Consider the following 24,534-nt stretch of genomic DNA (forward strand, 5'->3'; position numbering starts at 1 on the left):
AAGTCATTTGGAAATATAGTTCTTAGTTTTAAAACAAAATTTGTGAGGATTTATGTCAGTTTATTTCATTTTATGAACCGTCATATGGATTACATGTTGCGAAAGTCTTTCATTGTATGAAACACTGCATCCAAGATAAACCCTTAACAGTGGTCCCGGTGTTGAGGTCTGCAGTGGAGTTTTATTATGACCATACCATGCTCTTCTTATATAACCTGCTAATCTCATCTTTGCTAGTGGAGTGTGATTATCTTGACCTTGACAAAGGGGCTAGTCTTTCCACCCCCCAGGAACCAACGTTTCGAGAAAAAAAAATGGTTCTAAGGTAGAAATGGTTTTTGAAAGGGGGAAAAAAAACTGAAGAGAGACTGTAAAGATAAGACTTGGGGCAATTAACAGTAAACGTTCCTGTAGTATTGCTTCATTCATTGGCTGTTTAGGGGGTGGATGAGTGTGTCTGTAAGAGAGCACTTGGCCTTAGATGCAGGGATCTTTATATAAAAAAAGGAGTTGACTATTCAGGCCATTTCATGTCATCATGGGTTACAGAGCATTATGTTTTTTGATTGTGGTTTATGCTGTAACAACTGTGACGTCCAGTTCAGGGAGCACCAGATCCGGATCGCAGGTTCTCCAAGCCTTGCATTGTCCACCGTGCGAGCGCATCCATTGTTCACCTCGCAGAGCACTGAGGCTCCAGTGTAAAGGGGGTATTACTACAGGCGTCTGCGGCTGCTGCCCTGCATGTGCAAAACAAGCTGGGGAGAGCTGTGGAGGGACTTGGGACTACCTGGGGAAGTGTGATGAAGGACTGGTGTGTGTGTACCAGGAAACTGCTGCGAGCAATCCAGATGCAGAGCACAAGGGGATCTGCAAGTCAGGTAACAATTTGGGTCAGAGTTTCCCAATAGAGTAAAAAGAGACTTCTAGCGAACTGGCACAGTACTGGAAATGTATTATTATCAGGCATGCTTAGATTTTGTGTTTCTGGGGCAGATAACACTAGGTCTTTATTATTCCTACTTGAATTGCACATAGAGCTTATAATTAAGCACCCTATAGCCACTGTTTACCTGGATACGATGCTGGAAACTGGAAAATAGTATAGTGGAGATCTTGAAGAATAGACTAATATATAAACATATAAAAACTTTAAACTTTTGGAAGTGATGAAATCCTTGAACCTTTTTGTTAAGCATGGGACAAAACAACATTGCTTAGTTAAAACAACATTGCAAGTTACACACAAAGACACAAATATTAGGTCATGTTGTAACTCACCTAATTGTTTCTGTAAAGTGTAGAATTTTTGCCCTAATCTTGTGTCTGTCAATTCAGTACTTGAAGTCCTTGAAAGAGACACGTGTCGTCCAGACTGCACATGGGAATTCTGTCAGGCAAACCCCAATGAAATCTGCTCAGCCAGGTGACTCATCACACAGTATACAGTATACTAGGATTCTATATTATACCTACTTTTAACTGTGACAATTATTGCAAGATTTAATAAGAGTCCTAATTCAATTTTTTTTTGTACAAAAACTAATTACATCTATACACACTCTCACTATTATATATTCTGTGCATAAAAATATAGTCATATTCAACTATCTTAATTATGAATTGTAAATGTAGGAAATTGTATTATCTGTAACAAGCATGCAGTCTGTTCGCTGTTACAGGTCTGTGTCAGTGGAAAAGCGTGAGTGTGGAGGTTTTTGTCAGCACACCACCTGCACCAGCTGTTTGGTTCTCAGTCACCCAGCATGTCCTCAGGCTTGCACTCAAACAGACCACGTCTGCCTGCATCGTTTTGGGAGGTGTGTGCACAGTCACCTGAAAGCACACAGTCAGGCAATCTGCCACCAAAACCTGCAGGTAAATACAAGTAAACTGCATTTAAAGCACTTGGCATTTTGTAAACATGAAATCGAATAATGTGATGTTCTAAACTTTTAACATTTTGTCCAACAGAGCAGCAGTGAGGGCTACTTCATTTGTTTGGCTCCTGCTTGTCCAAATGAAGCAAAATAATTTGAGGAGGAGTCATCTCAGCCTAAAATGTAGCATATTAAGGCAGCTATTTTTTTTTATATGATTCTTAAAGAAATACTTTAATTTTAGATGGAATATATAAAAATATATGTTTTGTGAAAATATTTTGATCCATTAGTTTTTGTTTTATTTCTGTGTATTTGCATTCACAGTGCTGAGATGTTTGCATACATATAATTCATAGTGAGCAGATGTTTGCATACATATAATGCCACAAATATAAAAAAATATATTTTTCATGTGTATATATATATATATATATTCCTCTCATTTCATTGTTCATTGTTTCACTCTTGCCTTCTAGTGGGACTGATAATATCTGATAGTGTACTGTTAAGGCACAATGTGACCTCAGGGAGAACAAGATGCCCCCCTGGGACAATCTCTCAAACCTAGTGGGCTGTTACTGAATAACAGGGTATTTATGGAGCCGTAATAAGGCATTGATCCATGGGCCAGAAAAAAAAATTCTAGACACACAATAACAGTCTGTTCCTTTTGATGTCTGGTTTATATCACAATACACAAGAAAAGCAAATGGTTAATTCTGATAAACATGTCTGAGAAATGCAGATTTATGGGTTTATGAGGTGCAAAACAATTAAGACTGCTGCTCATTCTAGCGAAGAAGGGAAGTGATCAAAGTCAATGAGCATTTTCTGCTCAGCATATAGGTGAAAATATTTTAGAAAGGTAAAAAAAAAGTTTTCTGTTTTGCTGTAAATTAACATATGCATAAGTTAGGAAAAAGTGCTGTCTTTTGGGGTCTTATGATTATTAAGTCTAAAAAGATGATATACAACAGCTTTACTGTAACATGCCCCACCCTGCACTCATTCTTACAAGAACTGGATCCGGCTCCACCGCAGCCCTGACCAGGAAAAAGCCGTTACTGATGATAAATAAATAATTTTAACAATGAGAGCAGTCTTTACGTGCACCTGAACAATCCTGCATTATCAAAGATCAAAGCTTCATGCACATTTTTATCAGCTACTATCACCACTACGATGATATGAAGATTGCTGCTGTTTTTGACTGATAACAATGGATAAAATCAAAACCTGCAATGCGTCTGGTACAATAAAAGAGTTCAACAAAGACAATAATACCTTTTGTGCATGAAGATTTAAGAGACATGACAAAATCCAGAAAGACGTGTTTATTAGCTTAGGCGTAAACTATTTTAGAGGTTTATTCACAGAAAAATAGGTCAATAGTCATAGATACATACTGCATATTTTAAAATCAAGTGAGGACGACAATGAAAATATACAATATTGTATTTGTTGTAATTTTTGGTGTATTTGTAAAAAATAACGACTTAAATGTATATTACTTGTATGTATATACCCATTGGATTATTAATTTGTATCTTCGTAATTTGTAAATCACCCTGCAAACAAATATACACAATTTTACTGTTCTGCTGTTAGTAATATTTATGGAAGGTAAAATAAATAATTCAAACATTTCCCAAATCAATAATATTGAGAATCCATTATTTAATATTTACTTAAAAAAAATCTTAGGGACTATTATAAGGAAAAAACTCCCAACAGTTACACAGTATACACTCACTGGCCACTTCAATAGGTACACCTTTGCTAGTACTGGACTGGGTCCTGCCTTGCATATACGTGGTATAAACAATTCAACAATATGCTGAAAACATTCCTTAGAGTTTTTGGTCTATATTGACCTAATAGTCTCATGCAATTGCTACATATTTGTCGGGCTTTACATCCATGATCTCAAAGGTGATCTACTGGATTAAAATCTGGTGACTGTGGAGGCAAGGTGTGTACAGTGAACCCAATGGCATGTTCAAGCAAACCAGTTTGTTCAGTTTGTTATCCTGTGTGCTCAGACAGACTGTGGGATTTAAACAATGCTTTAATGGTACTACATGTGTCCAGAAAATATCCCCCGATATACAATACTGCTTCAGGGTTCAATGTGTAATGCAGTCGGAGACGTTCATCCACGTTTCTCGGTTGTAATAAGATGTTATTTGAGTTACTGTTGTCTTTCTATCAGCTCAAACCAGTCTGGCCACTCTTCTCTGACCCAGCATCAACAAGGCATTTTTACCCACTGCTGTTCACTATATATTTTCTCTTTTCAGAACATCCTCTAAAAACCCTAGAGATGGTGTAAAAGTCTCAGTAGATCAGCAACAACCATGCCACAGTCATAAGTCACTTAAATCACATTTCGTCCCCATTCTGATGATAGGTGTGACTTCAGCAGATCATGCCCATGTCTACTTGTATGGGTATGGATTGCCACGCTGTTGGCTATTAGACATTTGTGTTACAAACAGTTTTACCTAATGAAGTGGCTAGTAAGTGTAAAAGACATGTTTAGAATGCAAAATCAAATCATTTTGTGACATGAATCAAACAGTTCTAGTGGAACGTAAGAAGTGCTACATTCAATCAAAAACTCTATCCTACAATCAGTAAAATTATCATTGTGGTCAACTAATGGTTCCCTTTAATTAAGTAAGCAGCTATTGACCTCGGCCAAGCACATTTCTTTAAAGACAGGACAGCATATGTCCCTCATAATTTGGTTGTACAGCTCATGTACAGTAATTATTCACTTAGTATAAAAAAATATGTTACGACAAGCTACATGCCACAGTGTTTAAAAAATAATAATTAGTATTCACACAGTTTAGACAAGGCCTCTCTTCTCACACACTGGTTCTCAAACATAAATGTTTGACCATGTGTTGACTTAACAAAGGCATATGAAAATGTGGTCAAATTAAATGTGCTTGCTGTACAACTAGTACACACTGATAGATGGATAAAATATTCAGAGTTTCCTGAGCATTATGGTAACTGTAAGTCTTCAACTAAATTCTTCAGTGAACTAAAGAAAAAGGCACTTTGAAAATGAGGCAAATGTAATAAAAAGTTGGATCACCGAAATATTCGATGCCAAAATGCCTGGAAACTAGTAGAATTGAAGGCACCAATGAATATAAGGAGTAGAAGGTAGAGACCCATCATAATGGCAAAATGGTGTCTGACCAGCCACGATGTCCCTTGAGCATGTCTAAAAAAAATAAAATAAAAAAAACGATAACAGAAAATCAATTAGGCAATTAAAAATGGAGACTGTTTATACAGTATATTTCTGCCATACATTTTTTGTATAAAAGTGCTTTAAGATAAATCAAATAATCTTTTTTCATAAATATTAATACATTTTAATCTTCTTTGTCTGCAAGTTTACTGACTATCAAAATTATAGATTCATGAAAAAAAAATACAAAAAATACTAAAAATATTAATCACATACCACTTTCAACATCTTTGTGTTTTCAGTATTTCTAAAAATGTGTTTGGTTATTTTGTCAAAGTTCAATCTGACATCCTCATAGCTGCTATTCTGACTATACTTCTGTAAATATTATTCTATATTCTGTGAATATTCTCCAACAATGAAGACTTCTGTGGCATTTCAATAAGGGGGGAACAGATCACAAAAATCACAATTAAAATCGAATTGTGATTTCAAATTAGCAAAAAGGGAGAGGAGACGAATTTCTATTTATTACAAGAACGTAACAGCAAGAAACCTATTGTTTTAACAAAAATGAAATCAAGAAATAACCAGCTAAATAAATAATATTGTAAAATTAAATTACTCAGATGTTAAAGCGCAGCATGTAAAAAAACAACATGAGACCTGAAAACAGACCAAATTTTATAATGACATTAAAAAAAACAAAAAAAAAACAAGGATGTCTACATTTTCTGAGGAAAGAGTAGACCTCTTAGCCGTCACTGCGTCATCTGCTCAATAGGGTTGTGACTGTTTTGAGGGGCTTGAGCAGCTGGAGGACCTGGTGCTGGAGCTGGTGACTGGGATATTGCTACATGCATTGTGGCTCTTTAACTTCCATCATGCTACTGATTCTATCACCTGCGCTAGATTTGTGTTTGTGAGAATTTTATAGAGGGGGCGTGTCTATAGCACCAGACTTAACATCTCCCACTCCACGGTGATGTGGTGAGCAGTCACAGATTTCTGTAGACCTTGATGTCCACCCGTATGTGGTGATCGCAATAGAGAATGCACCTAAAAAGTCAGTGATAATCTTTACTTTCCCTGTTCGTAAAGTTCAGACATGATATTCATGCGTGAGGGTATTTCTTAGTGTGGCTCAAGCACTTTCAACTTGTTTTTAAATCCTTTGTTTTCCACAACAGAGTATGGCCTCATGGAAATCGATTTAGGCAGCTCTGATTCTGGTGCAAAAGGCGAGGAGCAGCTGTTGCTGCAGTTGTTGCGCTTTGCATCCTGACGGCACACCAGGGTGATTTCGCTTTAGATACGTGGCCATGCTCGATGTATTGCCGCTTTCATACGGCTTTCTCATCCCACAGTGCCTACTTGCGATTTGAATGATGTGGGAGGCTTTTGAGTTCTTCTGCTCTACTGCTAGCCATTGTTGTTAACTGATTAACATGCCCTGTTCACATGAACATGACTGCTCTGTGTAATTAATCACTTAAAAAGCAATCATTAAAAATTTTGGATTAATTAAAAAAACTAAGCAATTAATCCGTGGGTCACATGCATGCCAAACCATGGGTCGTGATCCACACGGATCACGGATCAACTGCGATCCATTGCACCCCTAGTTTCTATTATTATAAATTCCCACCATTCTGCAAACAGACTGTAGAGTAAAAATGTCTCACCTGGTTCTGTAACGTTTCTGAGAGTAAACCAGCAGGTACTTTACTCTCAGCAGCTCATTGTTGGTGACCACAAAGTACTTTTCTGGCACGTCTCCCCCCTCACTGTTCTTTGCCCTCAAACGTTTGCGGTCAAGGCTCTCAGAGTCTAAAATATTTTAGCAGATCTTATCACCAAACATATTGTCTTTACGGAAAAAAATTAAAGCCATGCACAAGCATTTACAAGCCAAAGTGAAGTGCAACGATTACATTAGGAATTTGCATTACCTTTTTTCTTTACCTGACACTTCACATCTGGATGATCAATAATCTCACACAAGGCAATACAGCTTAGTACTGGCCCAAGGACACTGTCACACCATCCATTTCCATGGGGACTATAGAGAAAAGCTATACTAAGGTCACTGGTCAAGTAAGTACCTTCCCCAAACAGTGACGTCTGAAAAGGAAAAGACAGCATTACTAGAGGTTTGCATATCTGTAAGGGCAACTGTGGTGCCAGAATTAAAACAGTGAAATTTTTTATGCCCTAAGTCAGCATAATGTCTACAAAAAGATTTTATGGAAAATGTCTGGTAATATGGTCACATTCTTCATTTGGCACATTTATGTCTTCATTTTCCATTAGCTGGTTTGCTAAATATAATGTAGAATTATGTGTACTGACTGCCACACTACTATAAACATGCAACATTTTCAAAATTGTGAATTGTAACCAATCCCAGAGTATGTACCCTTAAAGTAAGACTAGAATGATATATTTAACTTAAAATTCACTAAAACTTTTGCTGTGTGTTTATACATTTTGCTGTAATTTATACATTAAAAAGCATGCTATATCAGAGGTTAAATTCAGATGTCCCTCTTTAACAGTTAATTAAATATCCATTCATCAAGATTATGGATCTTCAAGTATTAAACAAATAAATAATTAATATCAACCAATAGTAAATATTTTAGGTTAGACTAAATGTATGCAGACTTAAGGTCATCTTTTTTGGGGAACTTGAAATATATTTAATTTAGAGTTAACTATAACCAACTATTACCGACTCATCTGCTGCTTTTATTGCAGTAAGTCTGCAATATTGGTGTACTTTGGAGTACTAAATTTGTGAGCACCATTTCAAAATGTATGACATAGGGAAAAAGAGATACACTTTTATTACAATCTTACTTGGTATTTCAACCTTACAATCTGGCATTTCTAATTTACCCTCGCCTGCACCCCTGGCACAATGTCCCACAGTTTAAATACTTTTGGGATTTATATATTACAGACCCTCACCTTATTCAGATGACAATGTAGACCATTGTGAATAATGGAATGGAAGTTCTCCAGTCGACTACCATGGAATGCATAGATAATATCTCGTCCTGCCCGTGTCTTCTCAAACTTTGAATTCATCTGTTCACAGTACTCCAACTCAAAAAGGAAGTCAGGCACAGGGGAGGAGACCCCTGCATTTTGTGTCAGTTGGCTGAGTCTGGCCCACTTATATTGTAAAATAATAATAATAACAAAAGTGAATTATCAAATTTTTAATTAAACATGATTATTTAAAAATAATTAATAATAATAACAACACTATAGGTGACTCAACTAATATCTAAAGTAAATCCAACTTCACACCTCTTCTTTTTGGATGGTCTTTACAGCAAAGCTCTTGGAAGAGAGAACCCAGTGTACCAGTGCCAGATGATGATCTCCATCTCCTGATCCCAGTCGGACCAGGTCTCTTATACTTGGCAAGCTGCTCACATCTTTCTGCTGTAAGAGACATAAGATATTTTCTCATTCAGTTCAGTATCTTGAGCTGGATCAATGATGCGATTCTACAGTAATTCATTCTGCGTATTTCATCTTGTTTCAATGAACCAGAATCTCAGATATAGAACTCTGTATAAAAATAACAAGATCTCTTACCAACTCCTCAAAATCCTTTATTTCTCCCCTTAGATATGGAGGTGGGAATGGTCTTAGGACAGAGTCACGCTTGTAGTTCTGCACGGCAGCCACAAAAAGACTGCAGCGCAAATCTGCAGCAACAGGATCAAGATGGAGATGTGAGCGCACCAGCTCTCTGATGGTGGCTGGTGCTAGAGGTGGCTGCATTCCCAACACTGGAAAACAAGCACAAAATAAAAAAATAAATAAAAAATAAAAAAATTAAAAGTTAGGAATTTTTTGTAAAAAAAATAAATAAAAAATAACGCCCTTTAACCAGCCACTCTCCCAATCCAAGAATTTTTTTTTGTAAATATGCATACACATTCTGCTAAAACATATTTGCTAATTACGATTTCATGACATTTTATGTAGTGTCTGTAACTTTTTAAAAATCAAATCTTTCAATGATCTCAATTGTCATTCAGATAAATCTTGCTTAATTTAGATTTCTTATGAAAAGACATGAACCTGAAAAAGATTGTTTTAAAATTATAAAAGATATTGCAACATGAATTAGATACGGTCCGCTGTGGCAACCGCTTGCAGCTGAGGGATCAACAACAACAACGGACACTGCAGATTTTTTGCAAGAAAAAAAGCCTTAGTTTTGCATGGAATGCTTTAATTTAAGCAACAATTTTTACAGGTCATACACATGCTTTTAGAAGCTTACAAAATCTTTACTCCTTATACTCAAATAAATATGAATAATTATTCAGAAGTTATTATTACATGAAACAAGACAGTATAATGTTAAACATGGGTATTTTTGGGGCTGAGGTTAGCAACTTAAAATTTTTAAAGAAGGATGCAAGATTGGTCACTTCCATGTTGAATAAAATTTTTTTTAAAAAAAGGACAAGAAAAAAAAGGTTTGACCTCCCGAATCTGATTTCATTTCTTTTTTTTTTTCCTTAGAACTAACTGACAGCAAAAATATTTACACAGAAAGTTATTAACCACTTTCCGGCATAAGCTTAAGACATCATCATGGCTGATGATGATAAAATAATAATCATGGCATCATTGTGCTGATTTTATAGTGCTTGGGTCCTTTAAAAAATAATAATAATAAATTATCTTCTATACTGCTTTATCCTATACAGTACCGAAGGGAGGGAGCTCCCCTACACCTGTATTTTCCTTAACCAATTACTTTTAAAGTGTTCTACACTCCCAAATATACTTTAACGGTGTTTTCCTCTGTAGCTCTAGTGACCAAGTCCCTCCACACAACAAGCATTTCTAAACCATATCTTAAAACTGGTTAATTCAGCCAGGGCTTTAAAGTGCTTTTGAGGTGGAATAAGATATTCATCTTGTCCTATCAGTCTTATTGTTTTTAAGAGATGGTTAGACTTTTTATTAACTAATCATGAGCTGAACTTTGTGGGAATTTTCGTCCATGTTGTAAAACCAAACCTGTGGTAAACATAGCTTTCGTTTGACCATGGTTTTTGGTTTGAATGTGGTGACTCTGCAGGTTTCTACATGCTGTATGCTACCACTTTGAAAAAAAAAAAAAAACATTACAGAAGCTAGCTAGCTAGCCAAATAGGTAACGTTAGTGAGTTTGGAGAGCTATTCTAAGATAAAAAACTTAATGTTAACATGGTCTAGATTAGCCTAAAAACACATACACACAAAACATAAAAGATATTTTGTTGGAGTAGTTAGTTTGCCTGTTTGGCTCTTGTTACGGAGCGACGACTGAGTTATTAGCAATTAGCAATATTTTGCAAGTTTGTTTACCTTACTCCGCGAAGTTAGTTTATCCAAGGAAAGCTAGGTTAGCATTATATTTTATAACGTAGGCTACATTAGTAACTAGCTTGCAAAAGTGATTTTAGTCGTTTTGTAGTCTTTTTTGACAAACGTTGTAAATATTCAGGCTAGTTAAGTAGCGTACCCAAGCTAATGCTACTCACCTGGCTAAAGGGAACTCTACAGCTTAGCCGACTGTGTCATCAGAATAACGCTATAGTGGTGTGTGTGTGTCCTGTCCCGGTGTTGTTTCTCCTGTTTAACGCTATGTATAATCCTCTAATAGCAGTGTCAACCACACACAAACAACCCGACGTCTGTATTAATGATATAGTGTCAGTTTTCAGGATCTGCGAGGATAGAAAATGGAGACCATGGCCTACTGTAGCAACGCGCAGTGTCTCTCGCCTGTGTTGTCGCTCTCAGGCCACACCAGTGTTATTTCTGTTTAATCTGCCTCGGTGCGTTCAAGTAATTGCTAGCGCACGGTATAACATTTTCAAACCTTTATGTGAGATACAAGCTGAAATCCTATAGTGAGATTTAACTTATCATTTGTGGGGGAAATAAATGTTCCATGTAATATCACCTGAGATTTCAGCCGCATTTGGTTTAAATGTTCGTGTATCTTTGATGAGGGATCATCTGCTTGCATCCTGCTTTAAGTTAAAAGATTTTTTTAAGTGTTGCTTTCTCTTCACTTTTGCTTTTTTTTATTTTTATACGACATTTAATGTACTGTTTAATGTCTAGTTATTTTACAGTTGTTTGCTGAAAATTCATCTTAATGTGACACCATCTTTTATCTGCTAGCAGAGCACTTTTTGGCAAAAGAAACAAAACAAAGCATAACTTGTTTGTTATTCACTCCCTCATCATCTATACCGCTTTATCCAGTGTCTAGGGTCGCAGGGGCGCTGCACGAGGCAGAGTGGACCACCACCTGGACGGGGTGCCAATCCATCCCAGGGCGCACACACACTATGGGCAATTTTGGAATTTCAATTACTGTAACTTAATATGCATGTCTCTTTAGACTGTGGAAGGAAACTGGATTACTCAGAGTAACCCTCAACCCTGGTAATGCAAGGCCACCGTGCAAACCACTAAGCCACTAAGCCTCCCTGTTTGTTTATATATTTTTATTGACTATAAAAATCCATGACAGTATGTGCCACAGACAAAGTATGTGCCAATATGAAAAAAAAAAATCATGACAATCATACTGTAATATTTACAAACAATCATGCATATATTGTACATACAACCATGCAGTCCTCCCATCATACAATGCTTTATGTACCAGTATAACCAATACTTGCCTGTGACAATATAACTGCAAACATTGGGTGTAGTTAAAAAAAAAAATTGTTAAAAAAAAACTATATACAATATATTATGGAATAGAAAAACTCAATATATTAATAAAAATTTAATTTGTGCATTATGTGATTAATGTTTGGTGACTTTAAAATTCTCTTAAAAATTGTACCTGTGATTTTCTGTAATCTGCTGTTGCACTGAAATTTCTCTAAAGTGACACAGTTATATTGTGCATTCTGTTCTGCAAGGTGTATTCTAAAATATTTGCTAAGCAGCATGTGATTTGTCTCAGAGATTATACATGATGGAATGTGGCATTATAAGAGCATACCTGATGCAATGAAATCATGTTCAAGTATTATATTATTATTATTCAATTAAATTCAATTAAATTTGATCTGTATAGCGCTTTTAAAAATGGTCATTGTCGCAAAGCAGCTTTAAAGAATAAAAAAAGCATGTTTGTGTGAATGAATATTCTTTTCATTATTATTGACCTAAATTTTTAACGATGTTTAATTATAGTTCACTTACATTCATTAGACCCATGAATCTCACTGCAATATTAGGCTTGCAGTATTTTTTTCCAGTGATTTTTCTTTTCTTTTTAGGGGCAGAATGCAGCAATGTATCTAGTAGAATAAAAACCATAGGATTTGGTGCATGGGTATTAATTTTGTAGGGTTTTCTGAAACCAACACAGGGTCAAACTTATACTAGAAGGGTAAAAAAATATATGCAATGGTTGTACCTTTCAATAACTTACTGGACTGTACTAATGTACAACTTTTTGAACTGATTTTGGAACCTACAATTGTTTAGAAATGTCTTCAGGAGACATTCCTGACTTACCATGTACCATGTGTTACTGGTTCCACCAAACAAACTCTTTTTATGTTGGGACAGAGAAGCTATCTGCTGTAGTCAATCATGATCATTAATCATAATTGGGCTTGGCAGTTTAAAAGACATTTCAGGATTTGCGGCACCAGTTAATTAATCGTCTAAGTGGGTGTATGTACATGTATATGCAGTGCTCCAACCCTTGTGGTTTTCTTCTATTAAAGGAATAAAGTCCGGTTTATAGACATAAGTCATTAAAAGCCAAATATAGCCATGACATTTATGTTCATGATGAGTATACATAAATGGCTGATTGCAACTGTACATGTCATCTTGTAGAACATCTGTGAGACAAGATAACTGCTGTTATCCTCATAATTTCTCACCAGGCATAAGGCTGCAATTGGCATCATTTGAGTCAATTGGAGTATACCTCTGGATTTATTTAATGCATGCATTCAAACTCAGTGTCTCCATATATTAACAGCATGCCTGAAAATGCCTAAATGTTCAATCTGCTCAAACAATACTATGCAATTATAAACACCATGGGCTCATGCAGCCATCATATCATTCAGGAAAGAGACACATACTTTGGTACAAAACGTACAAATTAATCACAGAACAATAAATATTTTTAGATGGGGACAATGAATACCCCCACTCCTTGAAAGTTATCTGTCTTTTCTCTCTTACTAAATTCAGATAAGACAGAGATATTATATATTGGTCCAAAAACCAGTACACAAAAGCTCTCACAATTCAGCTTGCATTTGGAAGGATGTTCTATTAATACCAATTCGACAGTAAAATACCTGGGCATAATATTAGGCAGTAACTTGTCCTTTAAAAATCATATTTCCAATATTACAAAAACAGCTTTCGTTCCTTAAAAATATTGCCAAGCTTAGGAGCATTTTTTCTGTATCTGATGCAGAAAAGCTAGTTCATGCATTCATGACCACTTTTGTAATGCATTAATAGATGGTTGTTCTGCATCCTTAGTAAAAAAAAGCTACAGTTAATGCAGCTGCCAGAGTTCTCACCAGACCAATAAAATATGATCATATAACACCATTATTATCATCGCTGTGCTGGCTACCTGTTAAGTTTAGAATTTATTACAAACTAGCACTACTTACGTACAAGGCGATAAATGGTTTAGCTCAAATGTATCTAACCAGTCCTTTGATGTTAAAATCCACTACGATCCTTAACATCACAAAACTCTGAATTTCTGGTAGTTCCCAGAATATCAAAATCTACAAAAGGGGTAGACTGTTTTCATATTTAGCTCCTAAGCTTTGGAATAGCCTTTCTGACAGTGTTCAGGGCACAGATATATCTCCCAGTGTAAAAGTAGAATTAAGACACATCTATTTAACCAGGCATACACATAATTCATCCCATAACCTCGTACACCAGTACATTTAAATGCACACTCTCTAGTGCTGCTAATATCATGAATGGCAGCTGCGCTAATCCTTTTCCACCTGTTCTTTCAGTAGTGAAGAACAGCTCTAGTAGACTCAGGCCAACCCTGCGAGGATTCTAAGGCATTCAGAGAAGGACCACTTCCAGCTGGATTCTACTTTGTGAGCTCCCAGTGATCCAGACCCCTTTTGCCTGTCTGACTTATCCTGGTGCTGAACTGGACTCCATGTTAACTTAGACATCTTCTGTTATATTGAACTTCCAGCTGCCTAACACACAGTATATCTGCAAAACAGTTCATGCTATCCGTTCATGCTATCACCCAAATGAGGATTGGTTCCCTAATAAGACTGGTTCCTCTTAAGGTTTCTTCCTTGCCATTGTCGCTGTTGCCCTCGGCTTGCCTATTAGGGACAAATTGGTCATTATGATTTATACACATTTTCCCTCATAAACATTTCCATAATTTTCTTTTAATTTTGTAAAGCTGCTTTGAGATAATGACCAATTAAAAGTGCTATATAAATCATCGATTCTAAAATAATCAAATTGAATTGAGTTTCTCTAGCATTTTTCTTTCTGGGTTGTCAGCTTAAAGCCTGATTATATTTGAGCAGTTGAGGGAGAAGGATCTTGCTCAACAGTGGCATCAAACTGGGGACCTTTTGATTATTAGCCCAACACTTCAATCACCAGGCTCAAGTGCTCAGTTTGTATCATATATTATATTATATTATATTATATTATATTGTATTATATTATATTAACTTCAGCACCAAGGAGAGCGACTAGTAAGTAGAGCGAAAACAGAGCAGCTGGAAGAAGGGAGCGGATTGTAAAGGGATGAAATATCGCGATTACTGAACAGCTCCGCTTATTGGTCGAATCTTTACAGCATCATCACCACCATCATCATCAGCAGCATCATCACCGTCCCTACATCTGAGTCCAGGCGGAACGGAGGCGTGTAGGAGGATCGTGACATGATTATTTTACTCTTAAAATTATAATCGGATGAAATGAAACCAGACATTTGACGAAAAGAGTCTCGGCTGTGAATTTAAAGTCACCTTGAATGGAAAGTTGTTGATCGGAGTCGACGGATCAGCGCTCTTGGTTAGCCTAAGGACAGAGGTGAGGTTTCTCAGCTGATGATTTGTCCTGTCTTTAAAGACACATAATTTATATATTTTGGAGTAAAATCGGAGACGATGTGCAACCAGTGATGTGTGAATGTAGCTAGTGGAGCAGGATATCCTGGGCTGAAGGGCGCTCTCCCCGACCTCCACACACACACACACACACACACACACACGCACTCCCAGAATGTGTGACACACATTCAGGCTCATTATTTCAACCCAATAGTAGTACCACGCTACACCACCTTATAGCTGATGGTTTTAATACTACAGGATTCCGTGTGCCAGGCGGACAACGGGGTGGCTTTCAGGAAATCATTGTTTGCTTTTCAGCATTGGCGCCTGAACCTCGGCGGCATACAATTCACCGGTCTAACATGCTGATGCTGCTAGAAAAGTGACACGATATCTAGTAGGAAATGTGTTTATCATTTTCGCAAGGTTGGAATTCGTCTTCCGCTTCCCATTATTTTCCCTTTCCTGGTCGCCAGATGCCAGCCCTGCTCCCAGGACAGCTCTGTAGCATAAATAATCTTAAAATGAATACGAAGCTTGTTTCAAAGACAATGCATATAACACATTGAATATAGTAACACAGCGCGGTAACATTGTTACATCCCTGATCTGTTTCGGACGCTACAATGTTTCAAATCTTGTTCGAGGCCTTTTGAAGATTTGTATTCCGGACACTAGGGGGCGCGGGATCTCCGGCATGCACGAGCGCCTCCTGAGGAAATGGATAGAGGCTACATTCGAATACGCATGGACATACCAGTGTAGGGCACTAAAAAGTATGTCAATGAGTAGTCCACTATACAGGACTAACGTACTATCTAGTACAGGAGTATATCATTTGGGACGCAGTTGTAGGCCATGCTGGAGGCTCTCCATTCGAAAGTATTAATCGGAAACGATCCCATGACCATGTCGTAAATGTTAGTGCTACAGTATGTATGCTCATGGACAATGTTTCGTTTGGGTTACAGATTATTGACATCTGACACTAGGAATTAAAAAGGCATCTTCATGGCAGGTAAGACTTTTTTATATTTATTAGAAATAGGATACATTGAGGACTGTATAATAAACACAACTGTCATGTCTTTCATCAAAAAAAAAAAAAAATTATTTAATGGAATTGTCTTTCTATAATGTTAGAAGAAAGTGTTAATGTGATACCATGGCTGACCTTTAATATACACTTTACAGCTTTAGAAAACAATTTCCCACCTCTTCCTCGTTTCATTCCCCTGAAGCCATGCTTCTACCAAGACTTCAACGAGATCCCAGAACAACGTCGCACCATGTGCAAACGCTTGTACTATCTCTGGATTTGTAAGTATAAAAAACTATTTATATTTATGGTTTTATCACAGTTACCATGAGTATAACTCTGTTTTTTCTAGTCTATCTCTGAGTAAGCTGTGTATTGTTTAGACTAATAATGCTGACTGTGTTTTCACTGAAAACACTGCAGAAGTGAAAGTACTGTTTTGCAGATTGGTGCCAAGCACTTGTCACACCACTGAAGGCTTTATCTATCTTTTTTTTTTTTTTTTTTTAAATAATGTACAAATTGTATTGTAATTGCCAATACTACGCTATACATACTGTACAGTACGTAAGCGCTTCCACATTGTACAGTAAGAGTTTGGTGGATTGTAGAAATGGAATAACTGTCATTAATTTATGGATATATTAACTAGCTTATGTGGGACATGAAAAACATAGCTGGTTGTTATTTGTTACATTAATTACATTATATAATAAGCATTATAATACATTAGATAAATAATAATTAGTAGTTGTCACTTAATATCACAAATAATTTAAGGGGTCAAAAAAAAAAAAGTACATCATATGGAAACAGACATTTGCTTATCAGCCCCCAAAAGAAACAGTTTACTGTTACAGTGGATCTTTCCACACATGTTAAATAGACACATATTACACATGGTAAATAACTAATTATTGAAAAACAAATTCACTATATCATCAATTTTCAGTCACACATTTTCTTTCATTCAGACGCAGAAGTTCACATGCGTAGTGCTGCCCAAATTATTATTTAATTATCCAAGTGAATGACATGCAAGAGACCAAATAAAAAAGTAGAATAGGCTAAGTTGCTGTATTAAAATTTAAGATGTGTTCATTGATTCAAACCATCAACTCATGAGCTAAATACCATGTAAGAAAACAGTCCACCTTAAAAGCTGCCAGTAGCCTTTCAGCACCACAGTGAATATAACTTTGTTGCTATCTAAAAATGGGATATTTAATCTTATTCTTCTAGACACATTTAGAATTAAAACAATGAAAAGTAATGCTAGTTATAGCTGATTAATGTATGAAAACTTGGTACCATAGAAACAGTTTATACATAGCCCTTAATTGTTCAAGCCACCACTTACCTGTGAATGTGTGCACATACGTGCCTCAATGATACTCGTGTATGTGCGTTTATGATACACGTATATGTGTGTACATACATGAGTATCATTGACACACTCCTGTACTTACACTAATAGCACTACACCTCTGCCCAAGTCCATGTCTAAGTTGTTACTATAGACATAGTATTATTAGTATAAGAATAAGTGAAATAATATAAAACCTGTTTTTTGCCTTGCACTCAGTATGACTGTTCAACATTTCCTGACTAATCATAATTGAGAATTCTTCAGTGCAGTTGTATAAAATTATGCAAACGATATGAAGTAGAGATTAACTTCTGAATTATTTTCTGTGTAATCATAAAAAAAATTATGTACTTTTTAAAAATGTAGACTACTACATGAAGTTCGATATTTAAATTCTTTTATCCTCTTACTCAGTGAACAGTGCTACGCTGGCGGTCAATCTGATTGGTTGTCTGGCATGGATGTGTGGTGGAGGCGGGGCCACTAATTTTGGAATGGCTATATTGTGGCTTATTCTCTTCACTCCTTGCTCTTATGTCTGCTGGTTCCGGCCCATTTACAAAGCTTTCAAGTAAGTTAATACAAACAAGGATGTGTATCTTATTAATAGATCTGTTGCATTGTGCAAATTATTACATTTTATTATTTTTTTTCAGCAGTATATTTAGTAGTAGGATTATATCCCGGTAAAAATTAGTAAACATGCAATAAAGTGAAATATTTAAACAGGTTTAAATTTGGTCACTCACACCACTTCAGGATATTTAAGATTCATTTTAGTGCATATTATATAATTATACAAAATAAACATACAGGTGAAACTTGAAAAATGTGAATATCAAGATAAGTTCATTTATTTCAGTAATGCAACTTAAAAGGTGAAACTAAGCAAGATAGTTCAAGTTGTAATTTGTCATTTACATTTAAGCATTTGGCAGACGCTCTTTTCCAGAGCGACTTACATTTTTATCTCATTACACATCTGAGCAGTTGCGGGTTAAGGGCCTTGCTCAAGGGCCCAACAGTGGCACCTTGGTGGTTGTGGGGTGTGAACCTGGAATCGTCCAAACCGTAGTCCAAAGCCCTAACCACTGAGCTACCCCTATCCCTGTCATAATTGAGATGGTTATGTCTGGGTCAGGAGGAAGCACAATCAAGGGAAAGACTGCTGACCTGACAGTTGTCCAGAAAACCATCATTGACATTCTCCAAAAAAGGGGGAAAGCCTTAAAAGGTAATTGCAAAAGAAGTTGGATGTTTCCAAAGGGCTGTATCAAAGCACATTAATAGAAAGTTATGTGGAAGGGAAAGGTGTGAAAGAAAAAGGTGCACAAGCAGCAGGGATGACCGCAGCCTGGAGAGGATTGTCATTCAAAATGTTAAAGACTTTCACAAGGAGTGGACTAAGGCTGGAGTCAGTGTTTCAAGAGCCACCACACACTGCCAGATCCTGGACATGGGCTTCAAATGTCCCTAAGACTAAAGAAAAACAGAACTGGTCTGTTGCTCAGTGGTCTAAATTCCTTATTTCTGGACCTAGAGTCTGGAGAAAGAATAGAGAGGCACACACTGAAAGATGTTTGAAGTCCAATGTGAAGTTTCCACAGTCTGTGTTAATTTGGGGAGCCATATTATCTGCTGGTGTTTGTCCACTGTGCTTCATTCACAAGTCCAGTGTCTATGCAGCCGTCTACCAGGAGATTTTGGAGCACTTCATGCTTCCTTCCTCAGACTAGCTTTATGGGGATGCTGACTTCATTTGCCAGCAGGACTTGGCACCTGCCCACACTGCCAAAAGCACCAAAACCTGGTTCAATGTCCGTGGGATTACTGTGCTTGATTGGCCAGCAAACTTGCCTGACCTGAACCCCACGGAGAATCCATGGTGCATTGCCAAGAAAAAGATGAGAGACATGAGACCGGACACTGCAGAAGAGCTGAAGGCCGCTATTAAAGCATCATGTCACTTCTTCCATAACACCTCTGCAGTGCCACCGGCTAATAGATTCCATGCCACGCCGCATAGAGGCAGTAATTGCTGCAGAAGGGGCCCAAACCAAGTACTGAGTACATATGCATACTTATACTTTTTAGAGGTCCGATATGTTCTATGTACAATAATGGTTTTAATTGATTGCATGTAATATTCTCATTTTCTGAGATTGTGGATTTGGGGTTTTCATGAGCTGTATGCCATAATCATCTCAATTATGACAAATCACAGCTTGAACAATCTTACTTTGCATGCAATGAGTCTATCTCATATATTAGTTTCACCTTTTAAGTTGCATTACTGAAATAAATGAACTTTTGCACAATATTCCAATTTTTCGAGTTTTACCTGTATATCTTATCTAGATAATAATTTTGGAAGCAGCAGCTGTCTTGGACCTAAAACAAAGGAAATGGAGAACAACACTGCGATTTGCTCTTTGAATGTAAAATGATAATTTGCATATTAACATGTAACCCAAAATCGATGTTATGAGGATAAAGGTAAAAGTAATGTCCAAATCTCCTTGGGTACAAGTCAAACACAGGGCACAAATAATATATACATAAAAACTGAGAAAACATTTTTGACAGTTACATTTGACAGATACAGTTTGTATTTCCTGTCTATATATGAAAAAATTGATTCCACTTTGCTCTACTCTGTTCTATTGCAAATATTACAAATTAAGACAACAATATATTCTGCATAACCGAAACTATATAGGTTATTATCGATCAAATTTTTGCCTTTCACTTTTGTATTTCAGGACTGACAGCTCTTTCAACTTCATGGCATTTTTCTTCGTATTCATGGCTCAGGTTGTGATCAGTATTATCCAGACAGTGGGCATCCCAGGCTGGGGAGTCTGGTAAGGGCTTTGGAAATGGGGTTTTCAGAAAATTTCTAATTGTGGGAGCTGTGCAAATTTTTATATTTGTATATTTGTTGATACAGCTAGCAGTATGAGTAAGATAATTCTCATTCACATTCTAATGTGTTTCTTTTTCTCTTACAGTGGGTGGCTGGCCACCATTACATTTTTTAGCACTAATATCGGCTCTGCTGTGGTCATGCTGATTCCCACTATTATGTTCACAGCTGTTGCTGTACTGTCTTTCATCGCCCTCACCAAGGTACCTCAGTCCCAGTCTAATACTGACAGCAGTTTATTTGTCCATCACTTCCTTATTTGCAATACTCACTCTCAATGATAAAGGCTGTGGGCAACTGTTCTGATGGATTTTAATTCAAATCTTAACACTGCCAACCTATGACGGTTGGGTCCTTGATCAGGACCCATAACCATAAACTGCTCAACTGTAAAATGTATAAAAGCCAAGTATAAATATATTTGAGATGATGTTTATTGTCAAATAAAACAATTTTATTTATGGAAACAGAACTTAATTGCTGTTTGTTTACAGGTCCATAACTTCTACCGTGGCAGCGGAGGGAGCATGAGCAAGGCCCAGGAAGAATGGACAACAGGTGCTTGGAAAAACCCCCACGTACAACAAGCAGCCCAGCAGGCAGCTATGGGTGCAGCCCAGGGAGCAATGCAGGGCCAACAGTACTCTGCCCCTCCAACCTACAACTATGATGAACCCATGTAATGTGTATTTGGTAGAAAACTTTTATGAGTGTTAGGCCTGTTTTATACTTGACAAGTGACTATGCTTATGTGTGCAGCCCTAGCTGCAATGTTAGTGAACAAACAACATTTACATCACCTCAGATGGCCTGCCTAATCAGGTGTCCATGTTGTATACAAAACAGGCTTTTTTTTCCCTGTAGTAGGGTAACTGATATGTTTTAATGTACAAAACTCTCTAGAATAGTCTCTAAGTGTGCAATTTGGGACACCACTCTAGTTTGTCCAGTCTGTGGCAGACATTATGTCACATTGCACTATACTGCCTACACTATTTACATTGGGCACTGAACACCTACCTGCATCAACAAACACTGCAACACATGCACACAAATATGCACAATCACCACCCTAGATTAAGGTTGGATATGGGTGAATGCAATTTTCCATAAGCATGTGCATAGTTAAAAGCAAGTATAAACCTGGCCTTACAAACATATTAGGGAGGGGGAAGGGGGCTCACACAGAGAATTATAATTAGAGCAAATAACTGACCATTTTAATGGCAAAACAATAATGCGTAAAAATGGTCTCAATTGTTGTGTATGGTAGAGTGAAATATCATTTTTGTTTTTGAAGCTAAGCTTTCTCAACTCTTATCCCAGAGGCCCACTGCCCTAAAGTTTCATGTTCCTCTTTCCTAGCACTCAGGAGCTTATCATAAAGCCTCCTGCGAGTTAAATCAAGAATGTTTGGGAGCAGGAAAACCTGATAGTGGCACAAGGCACCTCCAGGACATGAGTTGAGATTTTCTTTTTTGGACCCCAACAGTAACACATTATGTCTTTGTAATGGCTGTATTCTATTTCTGCCTAGAGTATATCTTAATTGATTATGCATTCCATTGTGTTCCTTTAGTATTAGAGCCCTTGATGAGCCATCTGTATATTTGTATTTCTATATGGTTATTTGTCGTTAAAACAACTAAAGGCAGACCCTGGGAGTAATAATTGTAAATCAGTTACAAAAATTTATGTGAAATAACTTAATAATAAATGCAGCAACTGAGATAGCTCCTTTTTGCATTTTAGTTGCTGAGCCACATTTTATCCATCCTCACAATTTGCCTTTTCCTAGGTCTTAACACTTTGTCTTGCTTTATAATTACCTCATTCTAGTTTGTCTGCTAGGACACGAATAGCCATACACTTATACACTTACCTTTGATTGATTGGTTTTGTAACAGTATAAGTTAAAGAAATGTGTACCTCAAACAGGTGTCAAAATATTTTGCTTTCTGGTAAAAGGTCAACCTGAGAAAACCCTTGATGATTATTATTTCAGAGCTGCATTTCCAAAAACATGATGGCTATACAGCGGCCATTAGTTAATGGCTTAGAAGAACTGAAGTGTATCCTAAAACTGCTTGACTTCAGTGCCTGCACCAACAATCATTGAGCCATGAAATACTGATTTATTATAAATCACGTCTGGCCTAGTCTGATTTAATGTTGTCTTTGCCATTATTGCAGTGAAGTATTGTCCTGCAAATTTGTGAGTAAATCTTTCTGTGCATTTTGGTGAAGACATACAGTGTGCTGACATATTTTGTTAAGATGTTTATTTGGGTAAAGCAGGGGTTAAATGCCTGCAGGTAAAGCACACTAGTCTCTGTTTGAATAATACAGTGTGAATCCATTTAAACTCAGACTTTTGTTATTTTCTAATAGGAAAATGGACTTTAACATAGTACTTAATTTTGTGTAGATATTTGCTGTGATACAGTGACTAGTACTTGTTGTGAACAATTTGCATATTACATGGTTTTGAATATACTGTATGTAAATTCCTCAATCTTAGTCACCCTAGTAAGGCTGGTATATTTCAATACATGTAATTTGTTTTGATGTAAATTGAACTTATCTGTAGTCTGAATGAGTTAGTGAGATGTGGTTAGATTTTAATCGAAATAACTAAACAATCCTCATATTGCTATTTAAGTATGCTTAAATCTAACCAACATAAGAACATAACATAAATAAGTAAATAGTTTGAGATTACAACATACATGTACAGTTTATGAAATATGTAATCACAATGTCTTAAACAAGGCTTGTACAATAGCATCTCATCCCAAGAACTGTAAAATGGTCCAAGTGTTTAGGTGTTTAGGTTCATGTGTATATTAATGTGTATGGTTGCAGTCCTATAACTTGATTTTGGTTTTCAATTATTACTATCATTTAGCAAATGAATGATGCTTTAATGTTAAACGTATCATGGCTGTTTTACTGGTATTGTTAAAACTAGTTCTAGTTTTTTAGACATAGTGTTGGTAGAAGTTGGCAGTTTTCTTGAGTGCCCATGAAATGGGTACTAGATCAGCATAAAGTGTATACTACTCCCTAGAGCGATTTTAATTCTCTGCTATTGTCCACAACTTTTTACTGCCCTAAAATGCTGACTTCACATTTAAATTCCAATTTGGTATATTCAGAGCAAAGTTTTCCTAGATACTGTAAAAAATATAGAGTATAAAGAGTAATGTGATAATATTAAAGTTTATGTCAGATGCACCAGCAGCAGGATTGGCCAGTGTCTATCGCCATCACACCCATTATACTCTAAATGCATATAGTAACCCTATTAAAAGTAGAAAAGGTTTTGTTCATAGTGTAAAGTGAATGAGTGGTGATTGATAATAGAACTAAAAAGGTAGTTGTCTACATATGGTGTGTCATGTGGTGCTTGGTAAATCTGTGAACCTAATCAAACCTTGTGCCATGTGTAGATAGATGTTATTTGTGTGGTTTATGTCGATTTTACTGTCCACCCCAACACGGAATGTATTGTTCACTTCAGGGAAAGAGGCACATATAAAGTCCACATTAGGGGTTTTCTTTTTCTCTCTTTATAATTTAAATTTAAAATTTTGTGCTTTATGTTGACAATAAACATTCCTTTCTGATATAAATGTTGGGTTAGTAATGAGTTCATTGCTGAAAAGGTATTTTAAATATATTACAGGGTAACTAAAGAACCAAATTGTTTTTTTTAAGGGTCAGCAAAAAAAATTAAATCATCTTTAAATTAATTTTGTGTTTCCTTTATGGCTAGTAAACAGATGGTTTATTTTTATGGTTTATGGTTACATTTGGTGTCTGGAAGAATTTTCATAATGTCATAGATCTATAATTGCAAGTTTCTCCAGCAGAGGGCAGAAGGACTCTTGGTATTGAAAAAAAAAAGCACATTTATGACACATTCGTTGGCAGAACCAGGGAAGGAT

The 24,534-nt window shown here is 36.5% G+C and overlaps 3 protein-coding genes across 5 annotated transcripts; 2 read left to right on the plus strand and 1 right to left on the minus strand.

Annotated features, from left to right (window-relative positions):
• The first annotated feature begins 112 nt into the window (after positions 1–112).
• On the plus strand, positions 113–3,204 carry si:ch73-330k17.3 (IGFBP domain-containing protein). Its single transcript, XM_053477377.1, has 4 exons — positions 113–881; positions 1,339–1,426; positions 1,683–1,878; positions 1,975–3,204. Exons 1-4 carry the CDS (start codon positions 539–541, stop codon positions 2,032–2,034), a joined length of 687 nt encoding a protein of 228 aa, XP_053333352.1. The 5' UTR covers positions 113–538; the 3' UTR covers positions 2,035–3,204.
• Positions 3,203–11,834, minus strand: parp16 (poly (ADP-ribose) polymerase family, member 16). Of its 2 annotated transcripts, none has more exons than XM_053477346.1 (7): positions 10,659–11,834; positions 8,707–8,903; positions 8,413–8,550; positions 8,068–8,274; positions 7,047–7,218; positions 6,780–6,924; positions 3,203–5,124 (listed from the first exon to the last, which is right to left on the minus strand). In XM_053477346.1, exons 2-7 carry the CDS (start codon positions 8,893–8,895, stop codon positions 4,989–4,991), a joined length of 987 nt encoding a protein of 328 aa, XP_053333321.1. In that variant the 5' UTR covers positions 8,896–8,903; positions 10,659–11,834; the 3' UTR covers positions 3,203–4,988. The 2 variants fall into 2 exon arrangements, with proteins under 2 accessions (XP_053333321.1, XP_053333314.1); XM_053477339.1 differs by having other exon boundaries at positions 10,878–10,910.
• Positions 11,835–15,017: 3,183 nt separating this feature from the next.
• scamp5a (secretory carrier membrane protein 5a) lies at positions 15,018–24,219 on the plus strand. 2 transcript variants are annotated; one of them, XM_053491147.1, is made up of 7 exons: positions 15,018–15,228; positions 16,222–16,268; positions 16,445–16,570; positions 18,073–18,229; positions 20,421–20,522; positions 20,670–20,787; positions 21,079–24,219. In XM_053491147.1, the coding sequence occupies exons 2-7, from the start codon at positions 16,262–16,264 to the stop codon at positions 21,265–21,267; spliced, it is 699 nt and encodes a 232-aa protein (XP_053347122.1). In that variant the 5' UTR covers positions 15,018–15,228; positions 16,222–16,261; the 3' UTR covers positions 21,268–24,219. The 2 variants fall into 2 exon arrangements, with proteins under 2 accessions (XP_053347122.1, XP_053347121.1); XM_053491146.1 differs by lacking the exon at positions 15,018–15,228 and having other exon boundaries at positions 16,094–16,268.
• The last annotated feature ends 315 nt before the right edge of the window (positions 24,220–24,534 follow it).

This window comes from Clarias gariepinus, chromosome 2 (assembly GCF_024256425.1).
Source record: "Clarias gariepinus isolate MV-2021 ecotype Netherlands chromosome 2, CGAR_prim_01v2, whole genome shotgun sequence".
Taxonomy (NCBI): Eukaryota; Metazoa; Chordata; class Actinopteri; order Siluriformes; family Clariidae; genus Clarias; species Clarias gariepinus.

Coding starts and splice junctions, on each gene's coding strand:
- parp16 (XM_053477339.1), bottom strand. Junction 8,551..8,706: donor TAAAGGATTTTGAGGAGTTG/GTAAGAGATCTT, acceptor TGTCTCTTACAG/CAGAAAGATGTGAGCAGCTT. Junction 6,925..7,046: donor GTGTCAGGTAAAGAAAAAAG/GTAATGCAAATT, acceptor AAAATATTTTAG/ACTCTGAGAGCCTTGACCGC.
- scamp5a (XM_053491147.1), top strand. Junction 18,230..20,420: donor CCCATTTACAAAGCTTTCAA/GTAAGTTAATAC, acceptor TTTGTATTTCAG/GACTGACAGCTCTTTCAACT. Junction 20,523..20,669: donor ATCCCAGGCTGGGGAGTCTG/GTAAGGGCTTTG, acceptor TTTCTCTTACAG/TGGGTGGCTGGCCACCATTA.
- si:ch73-330k17.3 (XM_053477377.1), top strand. CDS start 539: ATGGGTTACAGAGCATTATGTTTTTTGATTGTGGTTTATGCTGTAACA. Junction 882..1,338: donor CAAGGGGATCTGCAAGTCAG/GTAACAATTTGG, acceptor CTGTCAATTCAG/TACTTGAAGTCCTTGAAAGA. Junction 1,879..1,974: donor TCTGCCACCAAAACCTGCAG/GTAAATACAAGT, acceptor TTTGTCCAACAG/AGCAGCAGTGAGGGCTACTT.